At 41.6% G+C, this 27,079-nt stretch overlaps 1 protein-coding gene and 1 long non-coding RNA gene across 3 annotated transcripts in view; both read right to left on the minus strand.

Moving 5' to 3' along the window:
- Positions 1–1,807: 1,807 nt before the first annotated feature.
- The window catches only part of MALRD1 (MAM and LDL receptor class A domain containing 1), a 228,651-nt gene continuing 203,379 nt past the window's right edge, over positions 1,808–27,079 (minus strand). Inside the window, exons 38-43 of one of the 2 annotated variants that reach the window (XM_080974345.1) lie at positions 20,737–20,819; positions 20,548–20,644; positions 10,702–10,765; positions 6,786–6,851; positions 3,929–4,025; positions 1,808–2,442 (exon numbers count right to left, since the gene is read on the minus strand). In XM_080974345.1, the coding sequence (XP_080830471.1) occupies positions 3,942–4,025; positions 6,786–6,851; positions 10,702–10,765; positions 20,548–20,644; positions 20,737–20,819 (394 nt within the window). In that variant the 3' untranslated portion in view covers positions 1,808–2,442; positions 3,929–3,941. Of the gene's footprint in view, positions 2,443–3,614; positions 4,026–6,785; positions 6,852–10,701; positions 10,766–20,547; positions 20,645–20,736; positions 20,820–27,079 lie in introns of those variants that run through there. The other variant, XM_080974346.1, reaches the window with a different exon arrangement.
- LOC308459330 lies at positions 25,120–27,059 on the minus strand. The gene is made up of 2 exons (XR_013978010.1): positions 26,220–27,059; positions 25,120–25,406 (listed from the first exon to the last, which is right to left on the minus strand). It is a non-coding gene; the product is annotated as an uncharacterized lncRNA (long non-coding RNA).

Here is a 27,079-nt window from a genome sequence, read left to right on the forward strand (position 1 = left end):
AACTTTTGCTGGGAAGGGGAAATCAGTATGCAGTTCATGGTTTTGATACACAAGCCGATAACAACAAATCTTGTGGCAGCATTGCATTTTTTCTTTTCTTTTTTTTTTTTTAAATAATATTTATTAAGATTTTCAAAAAAAAGAAAATACAGAAAGCAATAATTAAAATACGTTCATAGCCTTATTTTCATAAATCCACTTTCTGGGACTCCCCCCTTCCCCCACCCCTACCATATTCCTTTTTCATATTGTTGGCTCCACAAGCTCTCAGTTCTGAATAAAAACTTAATTTGTTTAAACCATTATTCGAATTTAAAATTTCTACACTCCATATCAATACCCTTAATAAAACACAGAAAATTTCTTTCCCAGGGCCCACCCCATTTTCATTCCACAATTTCCCTTTTTTTTAATAATAGAAACACCCCACATAATAAAAATATCAGAAATAAGAAATAAAGAGTATAAAAGATGAGACAAAGCCAGTTCAAAAAAAAGAGGTTGACAAGCCTTTGGATTTTAGTTCTCCCCCCCTGTCCCCGGTTTAATTTCCCCCTGACCACCAAACCATATTATCCGCCTGGAATTCTTACAATCCATGAATCACCTATTTCCCCCAACTCCTTGCTGGTTTTTTTTTCTTTTTTTTCCCTTTCATAATTATTTTTAGAACACTTAACTTCAGATCTTTAATAAAGCTCCCCCCATTGTTCTTTCCAAATTATAGTCCAGTTTCCTCTTGTTCCGCTGCTGAAACGTTCTAATTCAGAAGCTTAGTAAGTCTGCAGGGATTATTGTTATTCAGGAACAAAAACTTGCGTTCAGTCCCTTCCTTTCTTCAATAGAAAATTCTATTGTCTCCTTTAGCTGAACACCCTGTAGACAAAATATTATTTCCGTTTTGCAGCTTTCCCAGAAGATAACCAGTCCTGTAAAATTCCAATGGTGTTTTTTTCACTTACGACCATCTTTGTAATGTCCCGAAACTCCTCTAGGGGGATTGTTATAACTTTGTCTTCTCTAGTCCAAAAGTCCGATTGTTATCCATATTTTCGCCATTTTGTATCCAAGTTTTAACGAGTTGTAGCAAATTGTAACAAATTTAGCCAGCAAAGTTCTCATAATAAAATCCTCTCTGCTTTCCGACTTTGACAGCTACTTTGACAGCTGTCAAAATCTCCGACTCTTTTCACCAGGCTCTCTCTTCAATCACCCCGGTTCCCGGGGGGGGGGGGGTTACGTTTCTTCTCCCTCAATTCATCCTCCAGCACAGTTCTTATGATTCCCCATCGTGGAATTCTTAGTGATTATCAGCAATACAAATCTTTTTGGACCTTGGTTTCCCCGTCCTTGTCTTGAAAGGTTTACAATAGGGGGGGGGACTGACTTCCTTTTTGGATCCCCCCCCGCTCGTATCCAATTCAAAAAGAAATTCTTTTTTCCTCCTTTTAAACCCAGTTTCCAAATTACTCACGGGTTGTTGTCTAAAAGTCCGAATTTTCAATAGAAGAAGTCAGCGCTCTCCGCCGGATGGCATGCGGCTGCGCTCGGCAGGGATAGCAGAGGACTCAAAGCACCACGCTTCTCCCCGGCACCCGATCCGTAGCCTTTAAAAAGGCTCCTTCACGAGTCGGGAGGGCGCTAGCGGTGCCAGCCGAGTCTCCATGTCCACGACCCTCGTGGCCGTGGTTTTTAAGGGTCCCCGCATCGCCGGTGCGGTAGGACCCAGCCCCTGCCGAGCAGGCTCCCTCCGGAGCTCGGAGGGAGTCCGCCATTCGGCGATGGCGCCAACCCGGAAGTCGCATTTTTTCTTTTCAATTCTTTGGCATATGCCTCAAAAGGAAACACAAGGCAGGATCCAGACAATTGCAAGTACAGTGCTGCTTGGACAATGAAGTATTTCCACCTTCCTAGTGTACCCCACTGTATCTTCTTTAGATCAGGAGACCTTTCATGATGGCATAGGATGCAACACGGGGGCTGCCACTGCATATACAAGGTGGGTGGTGGAAATCAGAGGCCTCCTCTTGCGCAAGCTAAACTGCCTTTCACTCGCAGAAAGAGCTCTCTGGATCACAGCCATTGTGGTGGCTAACTTCAAATGAAGAGACTCCTCAATAATCAGTGTCTCCTTGGCCTTCTAGAAATACTGCAATGGCTGTTTACCTAATTGAGGTTTCATGTACATGAGCAGTGAACACCAAGGTAAGATTTCGTCTGAAAATCCATTTGGATGGGCACTCTGCTTGTTGGAAGCTGGTCATGCACAGGATGACGCTGGCAATGCCTCTGATAAGAGAATGTTCACACTGGAACAAGAGAAGCTTGCTGGCACCCTTCTTGGTTTGAAGGCAGAGGAGAGACTGACTTTCTTAAATAACAGTGGTCCATTTCTAAGGAGATTGCTTCCATTGGACTGTCAAGGATGAGGCAGTTGTCATTCTGGAAATATAAATGCATCTTTTGTTCTTTGTGCAATAAGTGTATTGAACAATGATTGCAGGATGGGAGAGATGAAAGCAGTAAAGCACCTATTATATTTCTTTCTTTCTTAAAAAGATGCTATCTAAATGCAAAAACTGAAGATGATTTCAGGTAAAAGTCCCACCTTGCTGCAGGGCTAGTCCAGAAGAATGACAGATCTCATTTCCTGTGACAGGAAACAGCTATAAAAATAGCACTTTCAAAAAAAAAATCCATTCAGTTTCTGTATTCAGTTGAATAGTTATATATAGGAATCTATTTTTCAAGTTGTGTATCTGTGTGGTGCACAGCATCCAGCAGTAACATTGCTTAATTGGGTTGAGTAATACTATTATTATTATTATTATTATTCCCACAATTCAACCTTTGCTCACATTGTGGGGAATATGCCCAAAGAGTAAAGACAGCTGCCAAATAACTGAGGGTGGTTTAAACCAGGGATGGCTAACCTGTTGTCTTTCAGATGTTGTTGAACAAGAACTCCCAAAATTCCTGTCCATTGGAAATGCTTGTTGGGTCTGATGGACACTGGAGTCTGACTTAAACATCCAGAGGGCCACAGGTTATCTACCCTTGATTTAAATATGTCTAGAATTCCAAGCAAATCTTACTTATTCATTTATAACCTACCCCCCCTCACCCAACATAGAACTCAAGGTGGTGTATGCAATGTTCTCCTTCCCCCTTTTATTCTCACAACCACCCTGTAGATCTTGGGAAAGTTGATTGGCCACTATCTTCGTAAGCAATCAAATCACACTGATCATATGCTCTGCAGAGCTTCCAGCTTCAGTTCACCATTATCCCTTGCATTGCAACAACTAAAACAGGGGATGAGATTGCATGGAGGTTGTGGCTGTGTTTGATTCGCTAATGGGCCATGGGTCTGACAAAGTGACACAAAATATGTGAGTTTTCTTTCAAGTAAACCCGTTGCATTTACAGCTTACACACAGGAAAAGTACCTCAATCTAAGAATGAGTCGGTTATAATCTCTTGGATTTCACTGAAGGTTGAGACAAATGCAACCTTTCAAGTTCTAGAATTTAACATTATGAACAAGTTTGAGTCACTGTTTTTCAATAAAAGCAGAGAGAAAAAAGGCGTGCCAAGAAAAGCCCAAATCCTGCTTTTGATTAAGTGAAACTTTTATTTATTAATCAACTGGAATTTGAACTGTTCAACCATGTAGTCAGTTGAAAACTAAAGTTACCAAGAGTGTTCCTTGCCAACATAAATATCACGTACGGCTATGCTTTCCCATGTGGGTGGATGCTATTTTGAATGAAGTGTTATTTGGAGAAGGTAATTATTCTAATATGAAAAATCATTCCATTTTCATTCAAGTGACTAATGCTATGCCACCATTCAATTTGATTTTAGAAACAGAAAAACATCATGGCAAATGAATCTGCATAAAGTTTCTGTCTTGTTTTATACCCACTTCCAGAGACATCTCATAGCGTCTGCTCTTTTCCTGTCGTTGTGCCATATAGAGGGTTGGCAAAGGAAGCGGCCATGATGTCATTACTGCGAAACAGCTGAAAGAAGGGAGGAATAAGAAGTTATTTCAAAACAAAGTGTCAAATTGCAATAAAGTATAACCACAGCAAATGAGATTTCTAAATAAAATGAAAACTAATTTCAGAAGAGAAGTTCATATAAGTTACTGCCAAGAATGGGCAAATAGGTTGATTTCAGTTTCTCATTTCTCCACATTTGCGCATCAGCTTGTAATTGGCTCCCAGTACGTTTCCGAGCACAATTCAAAGTGTTGGCGCTGACCTGAAGGAGCGTCTCCACCCCCATCGTTCTGCCTGATTATTATTATCATCAGGAGGGATGGGAGGTCAGGACTCTGCAGGGAAGTTGATGGGACTCATAGATGCCAACTCCCTGGGGCCCTGGGTGCCCAAGCACCCACAAAATTCCCCATGAAGGGGTTGGGTACCCACAAATTTCAGTGTTAGGGCTGTACACGCTGCATGACACCCACGGCCCTGGGCACCCATGATCCCAGGGGCAAGTTGGCATTCCTGATGGGACTACTATATTGACTCTGCTAGTGCATTTATGCAGCCCCAGCCTCATTGACACCTCCCTCTCCCAGTAAATGGCAGTGATAGCATTTCAAGGAGGCTATTCTTGTGGCTCTTGGTCACCAGGGAAACTGCCACCAGAAATTGCCTCAAGAATCTTTCCCCTGCTACCCACAGCCTCTATATCTTTTTCATTACCCTGTTGTGTAAGCCACCAATTTGCATGTAGGAAGTACACATGCGAAGGATTATCCAATTCATTTTAACACCAAGGCTACTCCACACAGGCAATGAGAAGCATGTACAAGAGTGAACTGAATACAGAGCTGGGTTGTAAACCTGGAAGCACAGACTGATTATGATATGATAATGTTTCATTTCAGTCTTTTATATAGTTACAAAACTTGACATTCTTGCTAATTAGGGCAACCAAGCAGAAGGTCCCAGGATCAATCCACATTTGGGTTGGGTAGGCTTGGGAAAGAAGTGTCTGAAACCCTGGAAAGCACTGCTAGACAGTGTTGACAATACTGAGCTTCCCATGTTCCTAAATGCAAAAGAGGACAAGTCTCCCCCATCCAAAATAGGTATGTAGAAGAGGGATCTTTTTCCAGCAGGTGTAGTTTATGGAACTGAAATTCTCTCTTCTACACTACTGTTAAAGGTGCAGAAGCCCTCTCCTGTTTTGCACCCTATAGCTGATGTGGCTGATGGGACATGGTTCTGTATCATATTTTCTAAATCTTTAATAAGATTATTGATAGATTTTATTTTATTTTATTTGGTACTTAAATGGATGTGGAAGAAAAGCCACACTGTGCATATTTACTCAGCGTACAAGAAGATGAATGTCAACCTCCAGGCAATGCACTCTTGTGTTTTAGTCATTGCAGACTGTTTCTAAAGCAACTGCCTTGCTGATAAGGGTAAGGTTGCCTGCTGTACAGCTTTGAGAGGAGTAATGGAGGATTGCATAGCTGAACTGAGCATCCTGTGGTGAAGCTTCTGGGCTTGGGCTGCCAGGCTCCATGTGGGGAAACTCGAGGATTATGGAGAAAAAAGAATGCAGCCATCACTCGATTTTTGGAAGATTCTGGAATTTATTTGTGATCTTACCAAATGCTTGCTATATTTGATAAGAAACACATGATATCATCCTTTTAAAAAGACACAAGGTCAGATCCAGGCTAAGTTTGCTGCATGTTTCAGTGAGTTTCAGTGGGAACTATGTACGGTGCAACTATTACTTTCAACCGGTTGTTGCAAAATGTGGTGGTATCAACTCTGCTACTGAAGATCGAAGAATGAGGCAAATATAAAAGTCCATACCCAGATACCCATGATGCAGAACTGTGCTTTGCAAATCAGCCTGGCCAGGCTAGCTAAGTGCAGAGCCATTCATGCACAATGGTGACCCAAGGGCTGAGACATAGGGGGCCATTGGCAATGCAAGAGAACGGTCCTTCCCCACGCCTGGCTCTGAGGAGTAGACAGAGACAGGAGAATTGGCAGGTTGCCAGGGTGACGTGTGTGTGTGTGTGATGTCACAAAAAAATGTCATTTTTGAAATCTAAAGATGTCCTGGGCACAAGAAGGAGAAAGTAGGCAGAACTCTATGCAGTGCAGACTGAGAGGCACAACTGATTGCTGCTTTGGATGCCAAGCTAGCTGAAGCTACAAGAGGGGCAAGATATAATGTTCTGCACCCCCTATACTGAACACTTTAGGTTTAAATATTTGTAAAATAAACCATATTTCTTAAGTCACGACAGTCTCTGTCCCATCTTGACTCCCAATGGAAACATGACTCTGGGTAAGTGCCTGGAACCCCATGGAATCTTGCTCCCGCTTGGGAGGGATTGGGAATGGCACGCACCCTTCGTAACACTGTTCTACATTAATAAACTTTTTCTTTTGCATGAGCAGCTTAGACATATGCAGGTACTCAATGCAAGAAGCGCACCAAGGTGAACAAAGTTTGACCGGGTCAGAACCTCTAGAACCCATATTGAAAATGGATTCCTGCTCCATCCTTACATATGAACCACTTTCTTAGCAAAGTAGCTGATGAAACCAAACTACTGTATTAGTATTCTTGTAACAATTAGCAAATGTACACAAGGTTTTATATGCAGCCCTGAGCAGTTTCAGAAGGATGAACTCCTCATCTACCAGTTGTGGATTGGAATCATTTTAACAATTCATTCTAGGGCACATAATTCTTTCAGAAAGCATTTTTAAAAGAACACTATTCACACCTACCTCCTGCTGTGCCTGCCACGGAGAAACACTGATCTGAACTCCCAGTGAGGCAGCATACTCTGTAGACTACAAAAGAGACAGGCATTAGCTTCGGGCCAACCTTTTTCAACAGTGAACAAAACAACAGTAACAGTGCCAACTCTATCAGTCCTAAAGCTTGCAGCTTAAAAAAAAAGAAAATAAAATACTCATATCATAAGCTGCCTAGGGAACCTGGTGTTATTTTTAGGAGAGTGCTAGCAAAGCCTCTTGGACTGCTGCGTGGGTCTGGTAAACTTTCTGAATGCACATATTGCTAAAACCAGAAGAGCCAATGGCAATACATTGACATACCAGTAATTGGTCTTCTGCTCATTAGGACAGAAAATGGAAGGGAGATTTTAGTGTCCCAATCCTAAGACAAGCTGCAGTAGCAGGTAAGAAGTGAAGTTCCCCAAGGATCTCCATTGGCACCAGGAATTCTTAACTTGTCCATAAGTGACCTGAAGTTAGTGGTGGCCATGTTTGCAGATGACAACAAATAACGCAGGGGCAAACAAAAAAGGACTGCAAAGAGCTGGCAACTGTGGTTCAGTGTAGGTAAGTGTAACGTAATGGACATTGGGTCAAATAACCTTGACTCCACAAATATGCTGATGGGCTCTAAGCTAGTGTCCAACAGCTGTGGAAGCAAGGCGAATTCCATGCTAGGGGTCATTAAGAAAATTAAAAAATAAGAATATTGTAATGCCTTTATGAAAATCTATGGTGTGACCACACTTGCAATATTGTATACAGTTCAGGCCACCAAACCTTGAAAGGATGCTGCCACGGAGCTGGCAAGAAGGAAAACGAAAATAACTGAAGGGTCTCAGCAGCTCAAATACAAGTAAATAATTTTTAGTTTTTTTAGACATAGAGGGTAAGTGGAAACATGATAGAGGCTTATACAATTATGTCTGGTGTGAAGAGGTTTTGTCTTTCTCTCATAATACTGGGAGTTGGTGTCATACAATGAAGCTGAATTTTAGAAGATTCAAGACATAAAAGTTGTACTTCACACAGCACACAGTTAAACTAGGGAACCTGCTTCACAGAATCGTAGAGTTGGAATGGATCTCAAAGGCCATCTAGTTCAACCTCCTGCAATGCAGGAATATGACAGATGGCCATCCAACCTCTGCTTAAAAACCCCCAAGGAAGGAGAGTCCATAGAATGTGGTGGTGGCCACCAACTTAAGTGGTGTTAAAAGGAGATTAGGCAAATTAAATGGCTCCTAGTCATGATGGCTATATGCCACCTCCAGGATTAAAGGCAGGATGCCTGACTATCAGTTGCTGGAGGAGCAACAGCAGGAGATGGGTATTGTCCTCATGTCCTGGTTGAGGGTTTCCATTAGGTACCTACTTAGCCAAAGCAGAGACATCACCTTGCGAACAAAGGTCTGTATAGTTAAAGCTATGGTTTTCCCAGTAGTGATGTATGGAAGTGAAAGCTGGACCATAAAGAAGGCTGATCACCGAAGAATTGATGCTTTTGAATTATGGTGCTGGAGGAGACTCTTGAGAGTCCCATGGACTGCAAGAAGATCAAGCCTATCCATTCTGAAGGAAATCAGCCCTGAGTGCTCACTGGAAGGACAGATCGTGAAGCTGAGGCTCCAATACTTTGGCCACCTCATGAGAAGAGAAGACTCCCTGGAAAAGACCCCGATGTTGGGAAAGATTGAGGGCACAACGAGAAGGGGACGACAGAGGATGAGATGGTTGGACAGTGTTCTTGAAGCTACCAGCATGAGTTTGACCAAACTGCGGGAGGCAGTGGAAGACAGGAGTGCCTGGCGTGCTCTGGTCCATGGGGTCACGAAAAGTCGGACACAACTAAATGACTAAACAACAACAACCTACTTAGCCACTGTGGGAAACAGGATCCTGGAATATATAGGTGTTTTTGATCTGCAGGGCTCCTCTTATGCTCTTAGAACAGGGAGCTTATAATGGGGCATTTTAACAGCTATGGCAATGCTATGTCACAAAACATGCTTCCGGGCTGGCTATGCTCTGCTATTGGACAATCATTACAGGCAGTTACCATGTCAAAAATCCTTAGAGTCACAATGTCTGATTTGTCAATTGCTCATTAGAAATGCAGTTACATTTTTAATTCAGTGATCAGGTTCCTTACAATACATGCACCACAGATGCAGAGAAAGAGAAAGAGAGGGAGAGATGCTCTTTGAGTCCCATTAAACAAGGGCATAATTTTGAAGAAGCTAAGCATACTTAGATACTAATGAAATAAATGGTTCAGGCAGCCCAACCTATGCATGTTCACTTAGAAGTTCCACTTTGCACAATGAGACTTATTTTCCCCAAAAAATGAGCACAGAATTGAACTCCCAGTTCAGTTCTTAAATCACACTAATTTTAATGAAACTTCTTCTAGATCGGCCTGAGTAACTTTCAAATATTTAAGGAAAACAAAAGGAATTCAATCAGAGCACCTTAGGCTATCTTAATTTGCACTGAAAAGATAGCTTCTGATTCTGACATCATCATGCTTCTATTTTTCAACCTGCCACTAAACGTATCCTGCCTGGATCTGTTTGAACAAACATAAGAGCGCAGAGATGAAATTGGAAGGACTGCAATGAGTGTATTTCTAACACAGACACAGACCTCTTACAAGTGAATGACAAAATTGCAACTGAATCAATCTAATCTAAAATCAGATGTGAGGAGGCTTTTACTGAAAGTAAGTGACACATCATGGTTAATTTTACTTAAGAGACGAGCAAAATCTTATCACATATTCATGAAAAGATAAAGGAAGTTTTGTTTGTCGCTGCAATCCTGCACTGCAGTGCTGATCAGAGCATGGCAGAGAAGATGCAATAAACTTAATTTGCTTCTTGATTCCAAATAGTTCTAGATAAAGTCCATTTCATTAGTTTTTAATAAATAGAGTTAATAACTATCACAAGTGGTTGCAAAGTAATTGTAAATGCAGTCAGAGGAACATCATAGAGATTTAACGCAGAGCAAAGTTTCTGGCCCATAGTGTTGTTTGGTGTTTGCCTCTATTTTTAGAAAGCACGAAGGCGATATGCACCAAATAGGTTCCTAATTCCATTTGTAGGGTTTTTATAACAACAATAAGCTCTTTGCCACTAGCAAATGCGATTCGGGAAGCTCAAGCCAAAGAGTAAATTTTCTGCTACATTTGGTTTGCCCTCAGTACAATTTTGCTGCTGTACATATTTTGACACCTTGGTGACAGGATTAAAAAGAAGGCTGCACACAGCATTTCATGTTTCCGGAATTTCAGAGGAGTTGCACGAGTATCACAGGTGGAGTGAAGGAAATACTAGTCTTTTATGGATGCAACCCATCAAGCGCTACAGTTATACAATTGCCATATTTTGCAAATCAATGCATCAAAAAATGCCATACCAGGTGAGATGATTTTATCCAGTGTTGTCTGCTCTGCTTTACAGTAGTTCCACAAGATTTCACTCCAAGGACTTTACTTACCATCTACTTTGTTTAATTGAAGACGCCAAAGATTGAACCTGCAAAGCATGTGTGATACCACTGCTACCCCCAGCTTCAGAGAGAATATGAACAGAAACTCACGCTGGCGTCTCCTGGATTTACCAGCCTTCGGCAAAAATAATAACTGTGGCAGCAGAGATATTCCTAGCACTGAATTGCCTTCAGAGTAGAGTTTACCAGTGTGCTGAGAATAACGTTGCAACAGGAATCTGTTCACAACTGCCAGTAAGAAATGTCATAGTTTTGAAACGCTTGTATTCTCCATTTAAATACCTTCACTGAGGGATCCTCTCATTTCATTTGATGGACAATATACTGGGAAAACAATTGTAGGTTTATTCTATCCATTTCCACATGTGTAGGAAAGGCTGCTTCCACCCACCTTTACACTCCGTGCCTCATAAAGTGGGTTGTCAAATGCAGTTTTGAGGATCTCTTCCTGTTTCCTATAAAAAGACACAATGTCAAAGGCTACTGCATGTTGAGACTACTTTAGGTTACGAAGATGACAGGAGTCAAAGGGGAAACAAGGACCAAAATAAATTCAGATAAAATGATACCCTAGTAGTTAGAATTATGCCATGGGAAATACAATAAAAATGGCTTCTTTTCCATCAAAGTGCTAAATTAAATGGACTTTCCAATCTTAGATCCTCCCCTGGAGGGGCAAGGAAGATTTTCATTGTATTCTAAATACCATTTGATGCAATTTGTGACCAAAAGGGTCACAATTTGAATATCATCATCATCATCTGAGCAAAACAATTTAATCCAAAACCTCTAATTCCCAAAGAAACATTCCAATGGAACAGAAAAATATCCCAGCTGCCCACAAAGGTCTTTCAAGCTGTTCATCTGAATCAATTCCGAAGTATTGTTTTTAAACTGCAAACCTTCTGCAAAAAAACCCCTGAGCCTGGTATTGGACCCTCTAAAGTTTCCCATATAAAAGAAAGCTCTACTTCTGTAACAGGTGCCAAAGTAATGATTAATTATTGAAAGATTACAGTATATTCTTTTACATAACTACACAAGAAAATCAATGGATAAAAAGGGTATAGTTATTCCAGAAATATCCCAAATAATGTGGGAAATTCCCCCTCAGCCTTTTGGTTTTTTCATGTCTCTCCCCCCGCACCCTGCCAATATTATGGAGATCTGCATTTAGCCTTATATATCTCCAACAAAAATTACTTAGGCTAATATGAATTTTGTGTTGTTTTGCCAGACTTATATATCATTTTAAAATGTTTCTCACAGATTAGTAGCAATGGTCAGAATTCATTCCTTAATATTCTCTTACATTTTTGCTGTTATAGCAAAGTCTTTGCTCTGTTTTCCAGCACAGAAATCCTTCCCCAATAAATACGTTATAGATCTGACCTAAGAATGTGTGGTCTACTCATTGCAAGAGGGGCAGAGAGAGGGTGGGCAAGAGCTTCAAAGCAGACTAAACAGGATTTGCAAAAAGGGTTTAATAACCTATATTCCACACTATATTGCTGCTTAATTCTGAGAGTGTTTTTAACTCTGCTTGGAGCGCTCTCCTGCTTGAAAGTGTGCAAACACCTATGTTCTAATTCTAGGCATCCAGACGATTCTTTTGTTCATTACCCACATGTGGATCAAATCTATTTTCCCCTCCACAATATCTACATTAGAAAAAATGATGCATGGGGAAAGGAATAGCCACCTGTCTTTTAGCTCCATGGTCCTGATGAAATTCACCAACACCCTTCCCTGGTGCTGCTGGTTTTTAAAGAATTGTAAAGAGATGGCAGATTGCTGATGTCTTTTATGGCCTGGCCTTCAGGGCCAGCTGCTCATTATCAGAATCTTTAAAACAAAGCAGCTTCTTACTACTGAAATGAGTGTAATTTAGAACACCCTCCACCCCAATCCACACTTCTTTTTAAAAAAGAAATCAGCTATGTTAGCAAAGGCAGTAACAAGCTCCCTAGTCGGAAAAGTAATAATCCATGTGTTGCTAGAAACCATCAATTGTGTGCAGAAATGGCTTGCTTGCTTTAACATTGTGGTTTGGACAAAACAGTGGTTGAGTCAAAGTCACTTCAGTTAATTACATGGCTAGGACTCTAAAACCACATACCCCAACATTGTCCCACTGACCTTAAGGAGCCTTTTATTTGCAAAGCCGTATCGGCTGCCTTTGCCATTAAATGCATTGATTTAAGTATTTTACCTGGACAGCCAAGTCTTAGGCTGCAATCCAGTGCACATGTACTGGGGAGTAAAATCCATGGAACCTCTCCCCCAGTCAACTATATAGGATTGTGTTCCTAGACTATCATGATGCAGAGGCTTCACATACCACAAGGCAACTCCCTGTTTGTGCAGGGGCTGCGTTCTGGGTCACTGTATGCTTCAGTGGTCAGGCAAAAGCCCGTTCTGCCCCTGTTCCACCCCAGTTCCTCCCACTTCCATAGCTGAAATGACATGCACAAAATGATCACTATCTGTATTAGTACATTTGGGGTAAGTGGGTATGTATATGTATGTATGTATGTATGTACGCAGTGCTGTTTTCTAAAAAAAATGTTTAGGGGTACTCTCATTTTCCTACTCATATTGAAATACTGCCCCTCAATGAGGGGCAGTTTAGGGGTTTGTGTACCCCTGTGTCCCCCCAGAAAAAATGCACTGTATGTGTTATGTACTGAAGTTCTCACCCTGGGCCAGCAGGGGGATACTGTAGATAGTTTTCACTCAGGTCCACGTCAGTTATTTTAGGCGGGAAACCCTGGGTTGTTGTTGCTACAATGTTGACAGCCGGCTGCCTATAAAAGCAGGCCGGCTGAGCTGTTTGCTGTGCAGTTCTGTTCCAGCTTACAAAATAAAGAGCTGCTTTGGAGAAATCGCTGTGTCGTCTGCCATGTCTGCCCACCATTTAACAGTATGTATGTATCTGTCTATCAATCCATCCAAGTTTGCCTCCAATCTACTGAAGCTGACACATACCCTTCTCAACCATTACATCCTAGACCCATCCCCCCCCACCACCACTGAAGATTTCTGTCAGCAATTTTACTTGCTATTTTTTTAAAGAAAAAAACAAGAAGGCTCTTCTAAAAAGTCCCGAGGAGTAATCTGAGCTAATCTCATTCTTACAATGTTTACTTGTTGTCTGACATAACACAGACATTACCCTTATTGGAAATAATAGCTCATGGTTAAAGTAATCGGCAATCTAGCCTTCGCAAGGTCTCACAATTATGAAGCTGTGTTGCCACTTTATAGCAAGAAGGAGAAAGCCAACCCACGGCCTGCAACTTGTCCAAAGTAATCAGAAAATAGGCCAGAATATTATACTCATTCATATTATCGTACTTTGTCTATGAAAGGAAAACAGAAAATAGTTCCAACTTAGCAAGGCTAGAGAGAAAAAGCAGGGATCAATTTGAAGTTTGGGGAGAAAATGCCGGTGGCCTGGATTTCTGGAGAAAACAAATGTTTAGTGAAAGAGTTCAGTCAGTTTTTAAAAATAGTAACTGTTGAGAGGAAAACTTAAATCATATTGGATTGCCAATGTAGAACACATGGAGAACTGGTTTTTTTGTGTCTCCCCCCCAAACTTATAATATATAGAGTTACAAATAATTATTATGCAACATGCATTTCACAGCAGATATCTCATCCTTACCAACCAAAGTTGGAGACAGGCAATACAGATTACAAAAAAATTAATCAAGGCTTAAAGAAATCCTAGAATAGCAATAAACATTTGGGTGCCCTCTTATTGCTATTATTTTCTTTTACAATATCTCCACTCTTTCTTTTGACCCAAGTCCTCAATGCAACTTGAGCCACAGCTCTGTGGAAGCCACTGTTCCAAATGACAATCCCATATGACTGGGGGGCTGCGTCTGATTGGGCAATCACTTAAGCCAGGACTGATTGAAAGGCTCTTTCCCATTGAAACAACAGTTATCAATAGAGTAGCATAATTCAGCTGCCGTCTTCAGCCAGATTGCGTAGCTTCATGAAAAAAGGGTTCCTATGTGGCTGCAGCTACATTTAAAGAGAATCCTAAGGAGTTTTCTGCAAGATGTGTTGCTATTTACACAAGGAGGGACAAAATCCACACTATCCCAAGGCCTGTCACATTTCTATGCCCCTGTTTTCCATGTGCAAAATTCTGTTTCTCATTAATGCTTTGACCTGAGTGGTATGGACTGATGTCTCAAGTTATCCCTAACATTTTGCATTGTCCCTACCATCCCCTTGCTGCCTCAGAGCATAGTTTCAGGTGGACCACATTCAAATTCAAGAAGAGGAAGAGTCATAGCTCTTGATAAAGCACAAATGTTGCATAGAATTTTTTAGTTTTGGGTATTTTAACTTTTGTATGTTTCAAAGTATGGTTGTGATTTTTTTATTAATTTTACTGTTTTTTGTAAGCTGATCCAAGTTCTGCTGATCCATTTTCCATTTGAATCTGGGACTATGCTTCCCAAAGACCATAATTTTGGTCTTGGAGTAATTCACGACAAGCTCTTCCCACTTGCAATACCTGCTGAAAGCTGTACGCAGATTGTTAAGACCTAATCGGGAGAGTAATAGGAGCACCACATCATCAGCGTACAGCAGGCAAGATATCTTCCTATTACTAATTGATGGGGCGGGGGATTGCACCTGTGTTAGCTGTGGCACCATATCATTTATATAAAAGTTAAAAAGTGTGGGAGCTAATATGCAGCCTTGTTTCATGCCTCTTGATGTCCTGAATGCTTCCGAGAGATCTCCCTTTAAGCCCACTCTGACTCGTGTTTCGGTACCACTATACAGTTCAAGAATTAATAATAATGGTCGTGGGTCTATATTAGCATTTGAGAATTTCTCCCACAGTCTGTTATGATTGATTGAGTTGAAAGCAGCAGATAGGTCAATGAAGGCAGCAAACAGGTTACATTTGCTTTGATTGATATATTTGTTAATAATATGAGACAGTGTAAAGCACTGGTCAGTAGTGCTATATAGTGTGGACATTATGGAACTGGATGGTCCAATGGCCTGACTCAGCATAAGGCAGATTCCTGTGTTCCTAACCTAGTGTACAATTCCTTTGTGCACAAGAATTCGGCCCCTCCATTGATGTGAATCAGGATCCTACATCTTGCTGCACATGGATCTCTGGACTAGGCTGCTCATGTAGGAGGGCAAACAAAGTAGGAGAAAGCTTGCTGTCATCTGAGATATGGAGAAGCTAGCCCCTACTCCATCTCACCTTCACTTGAGATATCACCTAATAAGCAAGAAAAACCCTTTGAAGTGTGTGGGGGGGGGATGCCAACCAACCTATGAAATAAACTGACCCCTCAGATACAAACTTTCAAAGATGCACAAAAGGTTCCATAAATATAACTAACATGTTCTTTTACCAGTGCAAAGTTCTGCTGCGCACAATTTGAGCTGGGGAAAAAGGAATCTTATTTATTCCATTTATTCCATTCAGCTGATGAAACATGGGTCAAGATAGACTCCAGTCAAGTCAAGTGGCGCTTTTGTTGATTGGCTCAGAAATCCTGTACCTTTATATTTCTTGCTTGATTAGGCTCTTAATACATAGCCAGGTCCACCTCCTTCTACACTTCACTTCTTCCTCAGGCACTTTCTGCCCTTTTACATCATTTTCTACTGGGGGTCTCCGTATCGCTCATTATTGCCACTCCCAGCTCCATCTCAAAGGACAAACGGTTTTGTTGTTTGCTTCTGAATAGCAAAAGAACATTCTATGCCATTTCTTTGCATTTTGTCACACACATAGTCACAAACACATAATATGTGTCAAGGCATGTCCTTTGGGGAAAAGACTAAGGGGACTATGAATTAACGCTCTCTTAGCTAGATGGTGAAACAGATTTCTAGCTGACAATAAATGATTTTGAAGAAACTATAAATAGATAAAAGTGATTATTCAGAGAAGAGGATAATATGTGCTTTCTCCTTCCTACCTGGAAGTAAGATATTGTTACTCATTTATAACCTGCTATGCTCTTCATAGCTTCGAATTCAATTTGGATAAAAAGAATAAATCAGGGGTGCACTGCAATCTGTTTAAAACTAAGTGGGAGTCAAAATATGTGAATACAGATGGAAACACAACACATGGGAATTGAAGCTTTGGGCGTGTATTTTTTCTTACATATGATATAATTAACTTTACAATTATTTCCAACATACTCTGGAGCCTTTTCCTTCTAAAGAAGACACAAAGACGGAAGGAATGGTGTCAGAAAGCAAGCCAGCACTGTAATTGACAGGCCCATCTGCCAACAGAGTAAAGCCTGGGGTGCCCAGCACAAAATCTGATGGGCCTACTTGTCTGAAATTTGGCAAGCTTCATTTTCCCAGAAGAGGCTAGCATACCTGCAAATTTAATCCAGTTGTGTTTAAAAACTGTAAAAGGTAGAGGCACGTTGCAATTTCCCCATTTAAATCAATGTCCTGCTCCTGGTTTGGCTTAAGTTCTCCAGATCAGAGTGATTTATCCAGCAGAAGAACAATGTGCATTCAGAGAGATGGTTCATTAGATTCATAGCCATTGGCTTCAATGATTGATGCAGCTAAGTTGGATAAAATATCTTTGTTTTGGCATCTTTAGTTTAGGGAAAGGCCTTTGGCTCAGTTACCTGGCATCATGCCTTGCATGCAAAAGGTGTCAGGTTGACTCCCCAGTGTCACCATGTAGGGCTGGGAAAGCTGCTGTCAGTCAGTGTTGACAGTACTGATTTAGTTAGATGGATTGAGTTGGTGTAAGGCAACTTTGCATGATCTGGACGAAGTTGGTGGCACTTAATTCCCATTGAAATCATTGATAAAACTTAGTCACGACTTAGCTTAAATCTCATTGATTTTAATACGAAAGAAGCGCAACTAACTTAGCCTTGATCCACCCCATTGCATTTAATTCAAGCTTGAAATAAAATGAAAGCAGGATGGACACAAATATTTTCCTCCTACACACCAATCAGCTGAAAGACATTAAAGTACTTTACCCTCATTCAGTCAAATGAGGACAGCCGCCAATGAAAGAGGTAAACAGCTGCTGACTGCTAGCTATTTTCTAGTCCTTTGCTCCAAAATGAAATCTCTAGAGTTTAGACATCATTAATATGCAAAGCCTTGATATTCTAACCAGTTAGGAATTTCTGAACAAAAAGTTTGTTCACTGTGTTAACCAGAAGCAACAGGGTTACTCCTATATCTGCTTTTCAGTGAGACAAAGACATGTCCTTCTGCCAAGCCACAGGGTTGGCTGTTGTTGAGTTACATCCAGGAAGAGTTCCAGTCCTGCAAACGACTTTTCCAGATGACTGACTGAAGACTTGGCATTTCACAAAAAAAGAAGCTAACGTGAAGCTTTTTTGGAAGCTACACTCTTACCAGGTGTAATGAAGAATATTTAGCACTGCAAGTGTCAAACCTGTATGAAATGGTAATTCAACATAAAACAACAGTTCAACCTCTACCAACCACTATAGCCTGATTCTTTCAAAAACATACTTTAGGGTCATATAAGCCAGGGGTCAGGGGTAAAGAACCTGTGGAACCCCAGATGCAGCTGGACTACAACACCCATGATTCCTGACCATTGGGCATGCTGGCTGGGGCTGACAGGAGTTGCAGTCCAGCAAAAGCTGGAAGGTCACAAGTTTCCCACCCCTGCTGTAAGTTTATCTCACTTCCAGGACTTTCTTCAGCCAGAACTTACCTGAACTCAGTTCTAGCACCTCTCAGGTAGGCGCCATTGCCATTATAAGCAAGCAAGGGAGGTGTTCATGGTGAGTTCTGGCACCTCTTTTTCTAGAAAAATAGCACTGCTCACTTCTGAATAGGGCATTCACATTAGCAATACATTTGAAGGGTCAGTTGCAACTGCTGAATCTGTAACAGACTACAATAAGGTCTTCCTTTTACTGTGTACCTGTATCCAGAGGTTATCCTATGTTCTGCAGCACTTCTCAAGCCTTCCACCTGGTCTGTCCTAATCACTAACTTCAACCCACAGCACCCTTCAAGACAGCTGTCCACCACCCAGCCCAGCCCAATCCTTCTGTATTGCATATTGCATGAATTTATCTCCATACAAGTTGCTTTTCATCACATTACCTTCACTTTTCTCATATGTTGCTCCATTAGTCACTTTTTCTTCAAGAGGCGCAATAGCTGTAGACTAGACTTTCACAAAACTTTATCTTAATTGACTTTTTCACCAGTAAAATACATGAAGTGGAATTGGAATATGGACACACAACACTTTTACATGAATTTGTCCTCTGGCACGAAGCCTTGAAGCTGAATTTCCTAGGTCAGATGTTCCTCCCGGGTAAATGACAGTGCTATGTTCGCCAGCCAGTTGCCTCAAGCCATCAGAGCACTATCATGTGCATAGATTTATTTGGGATTCTGTCAGTTATAAATTTTGCTGAGCTGGATGTTGTTCTGAGGCACAGAAGAAACTTCAAAGGAAATAATTTCTGAAATTATCAATACAGCTGGTCCTACACACTTGGAATTTATATTTTGACATCATGGAGGTCAAGAGTCCTTTGCAAGTTTAAATCTATATAGCAAGTAACCTCCTTGGCGATGATGACACTCCATATCCTTGTCTGATACACACCCTCTGATACACACTTCTCTCACCAACATCAACTCACAGAAGCCCTGTTCCATAGTTCCCATTGCTCCCCATCCCCCCACCATAAATGGGGGGGGGGGAGAGAATTAGGAATAAGCTAAAGGAAAAAATATCCTGGTATTTTCCTTTGCAGTATAATCCCATACTTCCAAAAGGCATTGCTGCACAATAAATGCACCTGTACTTCTTCTCATTTATCAAGCACTGACAAAAACATGCTCAAGATGTCACAGCAGCACATATTTCTATACCTCTTGAAGCTCAATGTTTTATTTATTATTTTCACACTTATATCACACCTTTCCTCCAAGGAGCTCCAAGTTGTGCATACAACTCCCCCTCTTCCCATTTTATCCCCACAACAACTCTGAGGTAAATTAGGCTGAGAGACTGAGGCACATTTTTGACTGATTATGCAGAAAGGATATAACCTAAGGTAGGTATATAGAGGGGGAAATTTCAAAAAGGAAACTAAAACAGAGTAGGACAGAACAGATGACCTGCAATGACCATACCTTCCCCAAGCAGGTGTGAACACAAAACTGCGTCATGTCGAAACAGATCATGTTGGTCCAGTATTGTGTACGCTGAGTGGGAGTTGTTCGCCAGTGTCTTAGTCTTTCCCAGTTGGGCCACCTAAGATCTTTTCAGCTAGCGATACAGAAGATTGAACCTTGAAACATATGCATGTGCCCAGCTTTGAAACACTCTCCGATTACTAGCATAAGCAAAGCTGACTGCGAGATCCATCTGGCATGCAGACTGCTCACAGACTCAATTCAGCACACACTGGCATGGCTTGAGAGTAAAGCAGAGCAAATTTCAGGCAGTGCTCTGGGAATATATAGAAGTCCGAAGTTGCTTCAGCAAGGAACAAGCTGAAACTGAGTCCTTCTGCAGCAGTAGGACTAATAGCTAGCAGTCCAATTGCTAGCAGCATCTGTGCTGCAAGATGCTGCTTTACTGAAAGGGGCCAGCCCTTCTCCAGTTATCTCCTACTCCTGTAGAGGAGCCTCAGGTCTTCCTGAACCTTCTGCAGTGGAGTCCTCTTGAGTTAGAGGAAGGCAGTGCCATAACCTTGGGGGGTGGGTACAGCCATGCAGTTTCATCTGGTAACAGTGGTTCTGGGGCTGGCCCTGCGTGCCCTTCTGTTTCAGTTTCGGAGTCCTCGCCTCCATCACCCCATGATGGTCCCTGGTCCCTGACACTGTAGAAGCTAGTGTTCGTTTGCTGCTTGATTTGCCTTTGGAAAGGTTTCGCAAAATGCCACAACTATCCCTTGAAACTGCCCCTAAAATCAATGTTGCTGAATTTCTACGAGCATGGGGCTTTAATGTGTCTTTAAAACCACTCGTGCTCAAGCAATCAAGTTTCAACTTATTCCCCTTTGACCCTTCTATCCACTTGAAGTTGTCTAGGGTTGAAAAACTTTTGTAGTATTCTTGTTGGTGCACAGCCCTGAGGCAAGATTAAAAAGCTGAACTAAGAAAATGGGCTGCTATTCCCTCTGCTTTGTTCCACACCGGGGCCTGATTTTCTTTGTACACAATGAAAGACTTCACTTACGTTCTTGGCAATTTCCTCTTTGAAAGGATGCATGAAACAGCGACTGCAATTTCAATCAACAGGAAAGCTAATCCAATCCCCAGTCCAGTCCAAGTATCTGCAGAGACAAGCAAGGGAATGAGATAAATAAGCAAAGAAACGTATCCACAAAATTGCCTGAAGATATTTTATTGATTTGACTGGACTCACCATTTTTCAGGGAACCAGAAGATGGCATCGGAGGAGACTTAGCCTTCATGTGGCAACGGTTTCCCTTCCACTCCTTTCCACATCTGGTGATGGCAGGTGGGGAGGATTGTTGTCAGACATGAGAAAATAAATATTAAATCTGCACCATAACATATAATGTGGAACAAACAGAGCCTAGTACTTAAAAACATGAGAAATAAGTTCAATAATGCAACTGAAATGAGCAATACATAATCTGTCAATGTCCATGTAAATGTGTGGATAAGATTTGCTTGGAACCTAGCTCAGAATTAACATGTACATCTTAAATGTCCAGAACAAACTGGAAGGGCAGGAAAGCAGAACACGATAGCATTCATCACCATAGCCAGTTCCATGGACCTATTTGGGAGCTAATGGAGAAAATATTTTGTTTACTAATTAAAAGAACAAATCTTGTTTCTCTTTTTGTTTTATTTCCCCTTCCAGGAAACATTAGGGTTTTAATTTTTTTTGCCAAATTGCCACTCCAAAATTAGGCAGCAAATTATACCAATTTAAACACCCCACAGTTTATACCTAAGTATTTGCATCTTCCCTTACTGCTGTGCTGACAATGCCCTGGCAACCTGTGCTAATACAAACACCCTGTGTTGTGATTTCACACTACAGTGGCACCTCTACTTATGAACTTAATTCGTTCTGGAGGTCCGTTCTTAACCTGAAACTGTTCTTAACCTGAGGTACCACTTTAGCTAATGGGGCCTCTTGCTGCTGCTGCGCCGCCAGCACACGATTTCCATTCTCATCCTGGGGCAAAGTTCTCAACTCGAGGTAACTATTCCAGGTTAGCAGAGTTTGTAACCTGAAGCGTTTGTAACCTGAGGTGTTTGTAACTCAAGGTACCACAGTATTAGTAAAGAGGCTCTATTCCTACAGATGCTTTTCAGTCTTGACTGAAAAGTAACCAACCACCATATTGCAAGCCCCAAAGTCTCTTATTTCTGGTTGTAATGCTCACTTTTCTCTAATTCCACTGCCTTTTTAAAGCTAGGTAAGATGAAGATGCTCTTAACTGTTTACTCCTTTGACCAAAGATATGGTACTCTGCTCGTTTTGGATGGGGTTGCATGCCCCAAAGTACTTAGCTCGAGGGTGCTTTTAGACCTGGCCCTTATCTTGGATGTTTAAGGAGTATGCATGTGACACAAGAAAGCCTTTTACTAACTGAAACTGGTGCTTCAATTATGGCCCCCTTTGGACAGAAACAGCCTGGTCACGGTAGTCCATGCCCTACTAACATCCAGTTCAGACTACTGCAATATTTTGCATGTGGAGCTGCCTTTGAAACTTTGGTTAGTGGAGCAAGCTTTCCTGTCTGGTACTAGCATCAGGGAATATATCTTTCCAATATTGAAAGAATTTCATGGGCTTCCTATTTGTTTCCAGGCATAATTCAAAGCACTGATACCAACCTCATAGCCTTTCGTACAGTAGCCTGGGGTTTGCGTATCAGAAAAACTGCCAAATGATGTTACCTGGGTATTAAGGTCTTCAGAAATAAGGTTCATGATGACCAAGTGGGCAACAGATCTTTAAAAATAAATAAATAAATGGAAGACAATCCCACTATTATGTATCTAGTCTTAAAGGAAAGAACGAGTTTCTTTGAATGTGGAAAAAACGTCGATGCACAGATTAAAGATGAAGCAAGCAAAAGACAAAAAGCTGCAGTTCTGGAAAGATGGAAACTGGCAAGGGAAGCAATGAAATTAGATCTCAGGAGATTGGGTGGAACAGTGATGAAATCAGGGAAAGAATCAGAGCGAGAGAGGCAAAAGAGAGAGAGAGGAAAGATGTAGAGGGGAAAACAACAATGAAAAAATGAGAAAATACAGATCTGTGATTTTTTTATTTTTATTTTTGCCATATGATTACTCTTCTAGATAACCATTTCAAATAGGCAGCAAACCTGCAATTGTCAGCCTTGGATTTGCAAAATAACAAAGCAGCAACTTGATATATGAGCTGTTGCACAATATTCGGGGCTGCATGACACCACTGTCTGTGCTTTTAGATGATAGGCATGAGGGCCCAGTTAAGCCAAATACAAATAATATTGTTATACACTCCATACTTTTCAAGCGGTGAAAAATTTCAGAGGCAGCACTACACATGTTCCACTGCACTTGGAGGAGAGCTCACTGGAGACTTAGGTCTCCATTGCTGTATTTGGCCTATTTACAGGTAGTGCATCAGTGGAAGCAAGCAGTAAATATACAGGTTCTCAGCAGACCTCCATAGAAAGGCACCTTGCACCCCTAAGAGGCACTCAGCCACCAGCTAATTCTCAGCTCTCTCTCCATCCCTCTTTGTTCCAAAATGCTGCATTTGATCCTTCACACACACACACACACACACACACCAGCCTCTCATCATCTTCCAAGTCCTGACAGTCTTCACAAAAATTTGTCAGCATTTTAGTGTCAATTTCTTCTAATATACCCATGAGTGGCTGCAAAAAAAAATGCACTGCAAAATTCAGAGAGGCGTGAATTTGAAAGAATGGCTGTGTTTCGGTCCACCTCTTGTTTTGGGAAGGGTGAATTAAGTAAGTTCACTTTTAAATGTGAACAGAATAATATTTCTCCCCCCTCTCTTTGCTCACCTGAATTCTTTTGAGCTGTGAGAAGTTCCAGGGGTACTTTCTCAGGTTTGATTTTCTTTGGAAGGAGGTAACTGGAGATTTTTGGTTTCTTTACAACAAATAAATAGGTTGAGCATAGGTGGAGGTGAATCTTGAAGGCTCCAACAGATTGCCAAATCCACCACTCCCACATCAAAACTCTAGGGTGACAAGTCAGTTGCAAGGAGATTACAGATCCCCAAGAAACCCAGCTTTGTTCTCAGTCTGCCTCAAAAATGCCATATTCTCCATTTGGTTCTTCTAACATTCAGACCTAGCTTGCCCCTTCCTGCAGGTCCTTGGGTGGGGGTGGGATAAGGAGGAAAGGCATGTCTCTTCCAAAGCAATCTCTGTCTACTTCCTAGTAATTCAGGAAGATATAACAAATAGTTCCCATGACAACAAATAATTCCCCAACAAATAGTGTCTGGCCACACTTGTCCAACCAATGTGACCACTTCAGCAGTCTACCTCTTGTCCAAAGTTCCCACTCTTACAATCATAGAAGCACATTATTTGGAAAACATCCTGAAGGTGATCCAGATCAATTCCAAGCTTGCAACACAAGATTTTACCTATGAATTCTTACGCCTTAATACAACGGGCCCCGGTTTGAAACCTACACTTGCCATGAACTCACTAAGTTAGCATAATGCAAGTCACTCTCTCTAAGCCTCATTTGCACACCTGCAATTTGGGGATAACAACGATGACCTATCTTACAAGGTTAGCCTCTCTTATCACAGTGCTTTTTATCTTTTTGATGCCACAGACTAAGACAGCTACTCTCCTTGGGAGCATTTGTATGCAGAAACAGTACTCAAGCAATGGATGGTACATGCAGCCCTCAGCAGTTTGGTCAACAACAACAACTACTGCTCTTCTCTTGCCACACTTGGGCTGCATTGAACAACTCTTTAAAATCAGGAAGTTAAATGAGTTGTTTTCTTTCACCCAAGTTACTGCTATTGGGCTCAGTGTCTTGAGTAGCAGCCTGATGGTACACAAATAATATTGTGGAATAAAGACCTTCCAGGGAAGTGATCAAATATGTACCCTCTGTGGAATTTGTTCATTCTACACTAGCAAGGAAAGGAAAGGTTCCTTAATAAGCCTCCTTGCCAGAGTCCAATTTATTTTGAAGACAGGCAATTGTCAGAAGTTACCAAGGAAATCCCCTAGGCCACAAAGCTCTAAAATTTCCACATTAAATACAAGCAATTAATTTGCCTGGACTAATTGCTTCATGACTAACTAGCGGCAGCACATTTTTGTAACTGTGCTTTATCATAAAAATGCCATCCATACATTCTATACACAAAATATTTCAATATCCCGACAAGGAACATCCTTTTTCTGACAACATATGGCAGATGAGAGATAAGCTAGCCAACAGGGTTCCTCCATTATCGTACGTATCCTTATATCCAACTGCCAAAACGTTTTCTCCAATCTGCTTGGGAGGCACAGTCACACTGTAGGAAGAATGGTTGACTCATCCTGTTTGGACTCTACCCACAGGGCTGGATTTATAATGGTGCAATTTGGCAGAATGTTGGAAAGTGGGAGCAGGCTTCATTTTTTCTTCTTCACCAAGCAATCAGTAATCCCTGGGGTCCTAAAGAGTTATGGACCCACTCCATGCACTTTTCTGACTGTATGTTTTTCAATACCATTTTACTTGAAAAGGTAAAATAGTAAAAACATGATTTTTTAAAAAAAAATCATTTAAAAATGAAAGCAGTCCACAATGACCCACCCCCAGTGGCTACAGGCCAAGGGAGTAAGCTCAGTTGAACACAAGGGGGATTAGTGTATCTAAAACACACAATAATCAGGCCAGATTAAGATTGGTTGAAACCTTGGATCTGCTCTCATCTGAGGGGTGAGGGGAGAAAAATATGGCTATTTATAGTATCAAGAAATACCACTCTGGTTAACAGAACCAAAATTTTATGCCTAGGATACAAGCAGTAAATTTCCTTTTGCAGCCATTTTGTGTCTCCTATGGCGCTGTGGGTTAAACCACAGAGCCTAGGACTTGCCGATCAGAAGGTCAGCGGTTCAAATTCCCGTGACGGGGTGAGCTCCTGTTGCCCGGTCCCTGCTTCTGCCAACCTAGCAGTTCGACAGCACGTCAAAGTGCAAGTAGATAAATATGTTGGAATAACGCCCGCCCGGGAGCTTTGCCAGCCTCCCAGACACTCCGGGGCGATTAATCCAGTGGTCACTCCCTGGCTGGAACCCAGGATTTTCTCCTCAGTCCAGAGAGACTGATGAATAAGTGACTTCTTCCTTCTGAGAGAAGCACACCAACTTCCTCCTGGCAATGCATCAGAAGAAAGAGAGCAGTTCGTAGACTTCAAGCTACTTTATTAAAACTGCATACAAAAACACACACATGACTGCACCTCTTGAGCAGCCCAGCTTCGGAGTCTTCGACTCAACACTGCTTCAGTCCAGAAGCGGAAGAAGGAACTGTAGCTCCACCCCGGTTACACACAGGACTGTCTGAGAACTGGCTCAGACTTCCTTTCTCATGGGCAGCTACATCACCTGATGTAAATAACCTTGTTACCCTTGCTGCTTCCTGGCAGCTTGTGGGAACTGAAATCCCAACAAAATAGGTACCGCTCTGGTGGGAAGGTAAACGGCGTTTCCGTGCACTGCTCTGGTTCGCCAGAAGCGGCTTAGTCCTGCTGGCCACATGACCCGGAAGCTGTACGCTGGCTCCCTCGGCCAATAAAGCGAGATGAGCGCCGCAACCCCAGAGTCGGCCACGACTGGACCTAATGGTCAGGGGTCCCTTTACCTTTACTTATACTTTCACAACAGGTATGTAATGTAGGCTGGCTGAGTGTTGGTGACTAGCATGATGAGAAAAATAATTCCTGTTACTTCTCAAGAAGCTACCGTGGGGGGAGGGAAGGGGGAAGGAGAAGAAAAGATCCCATTGGATTATTTTCAGCTCAACACCCTCCCTTCAACAAAGAGAAGAAGAAAAAGGACTGTAAAAGCTACTGTTGCCTTCACTACCTTGACCCTTTACTGGATTTTGGGTGTTCATTTCAATCTTGGCCATAGGATGGTTTCCATGAATTATTTTCTTGACCACGTAAGTTGGCAAACTCCTGATCCCCCCTCAAAGTGTCATGTATTCTTAGGTTCCTAAAGTTTGAGTAAGTTATTTAAAATTGCAGCTTTTGTTTAAGAGGCAGAAACACAAATGGAATAAAGATGTGCACACGTCTGCAATAACCAGGGTTAATAAAGCACCCCTTTAAAGGTAATGCCTTTTTGAAAGAACTTTAAAAATTAACACCAGTGATTACATTTAAATCAAGCAAGTCCTTTAATTAACACTGGAAGGGCTTTCAAACAATCATTTGACTGTTCAAGACTGCTTCTTAAAAGTCTAGAGGGACTGCTTAGTTTGAAGAATAAGCATGAACCTCTGAATCTGTATTAGAAATCTATAATTGCCTCAGTCTAGCTTGTTATCATCATAGTCAGGAACTTTCTAGATGCACTTAGGTTGCTATCTTATATAATGTCTGCTTAATTTCCAGGGACATCCCTGATTTAGAGAAGCCGTCCCGGTTTCTGATTTGATCCAAGAATGTCCCACTTTTCCTTAGGATGTCCCTATTTTCACTGGAGAAATGTTAGCAGGTATGG

This window comes from Podarcis pityusensis, assembly GCF_964106645.2.
Source record: "Podarcis pityusensis genome assembly, chromosome: 12".
Classification (NCBI taxonomy): Eukaryota; Metazoa; Chordata; class Lepidosauria; order Squamata; family Lacertidae; genus Podarcis; species Podarcis pityusensis.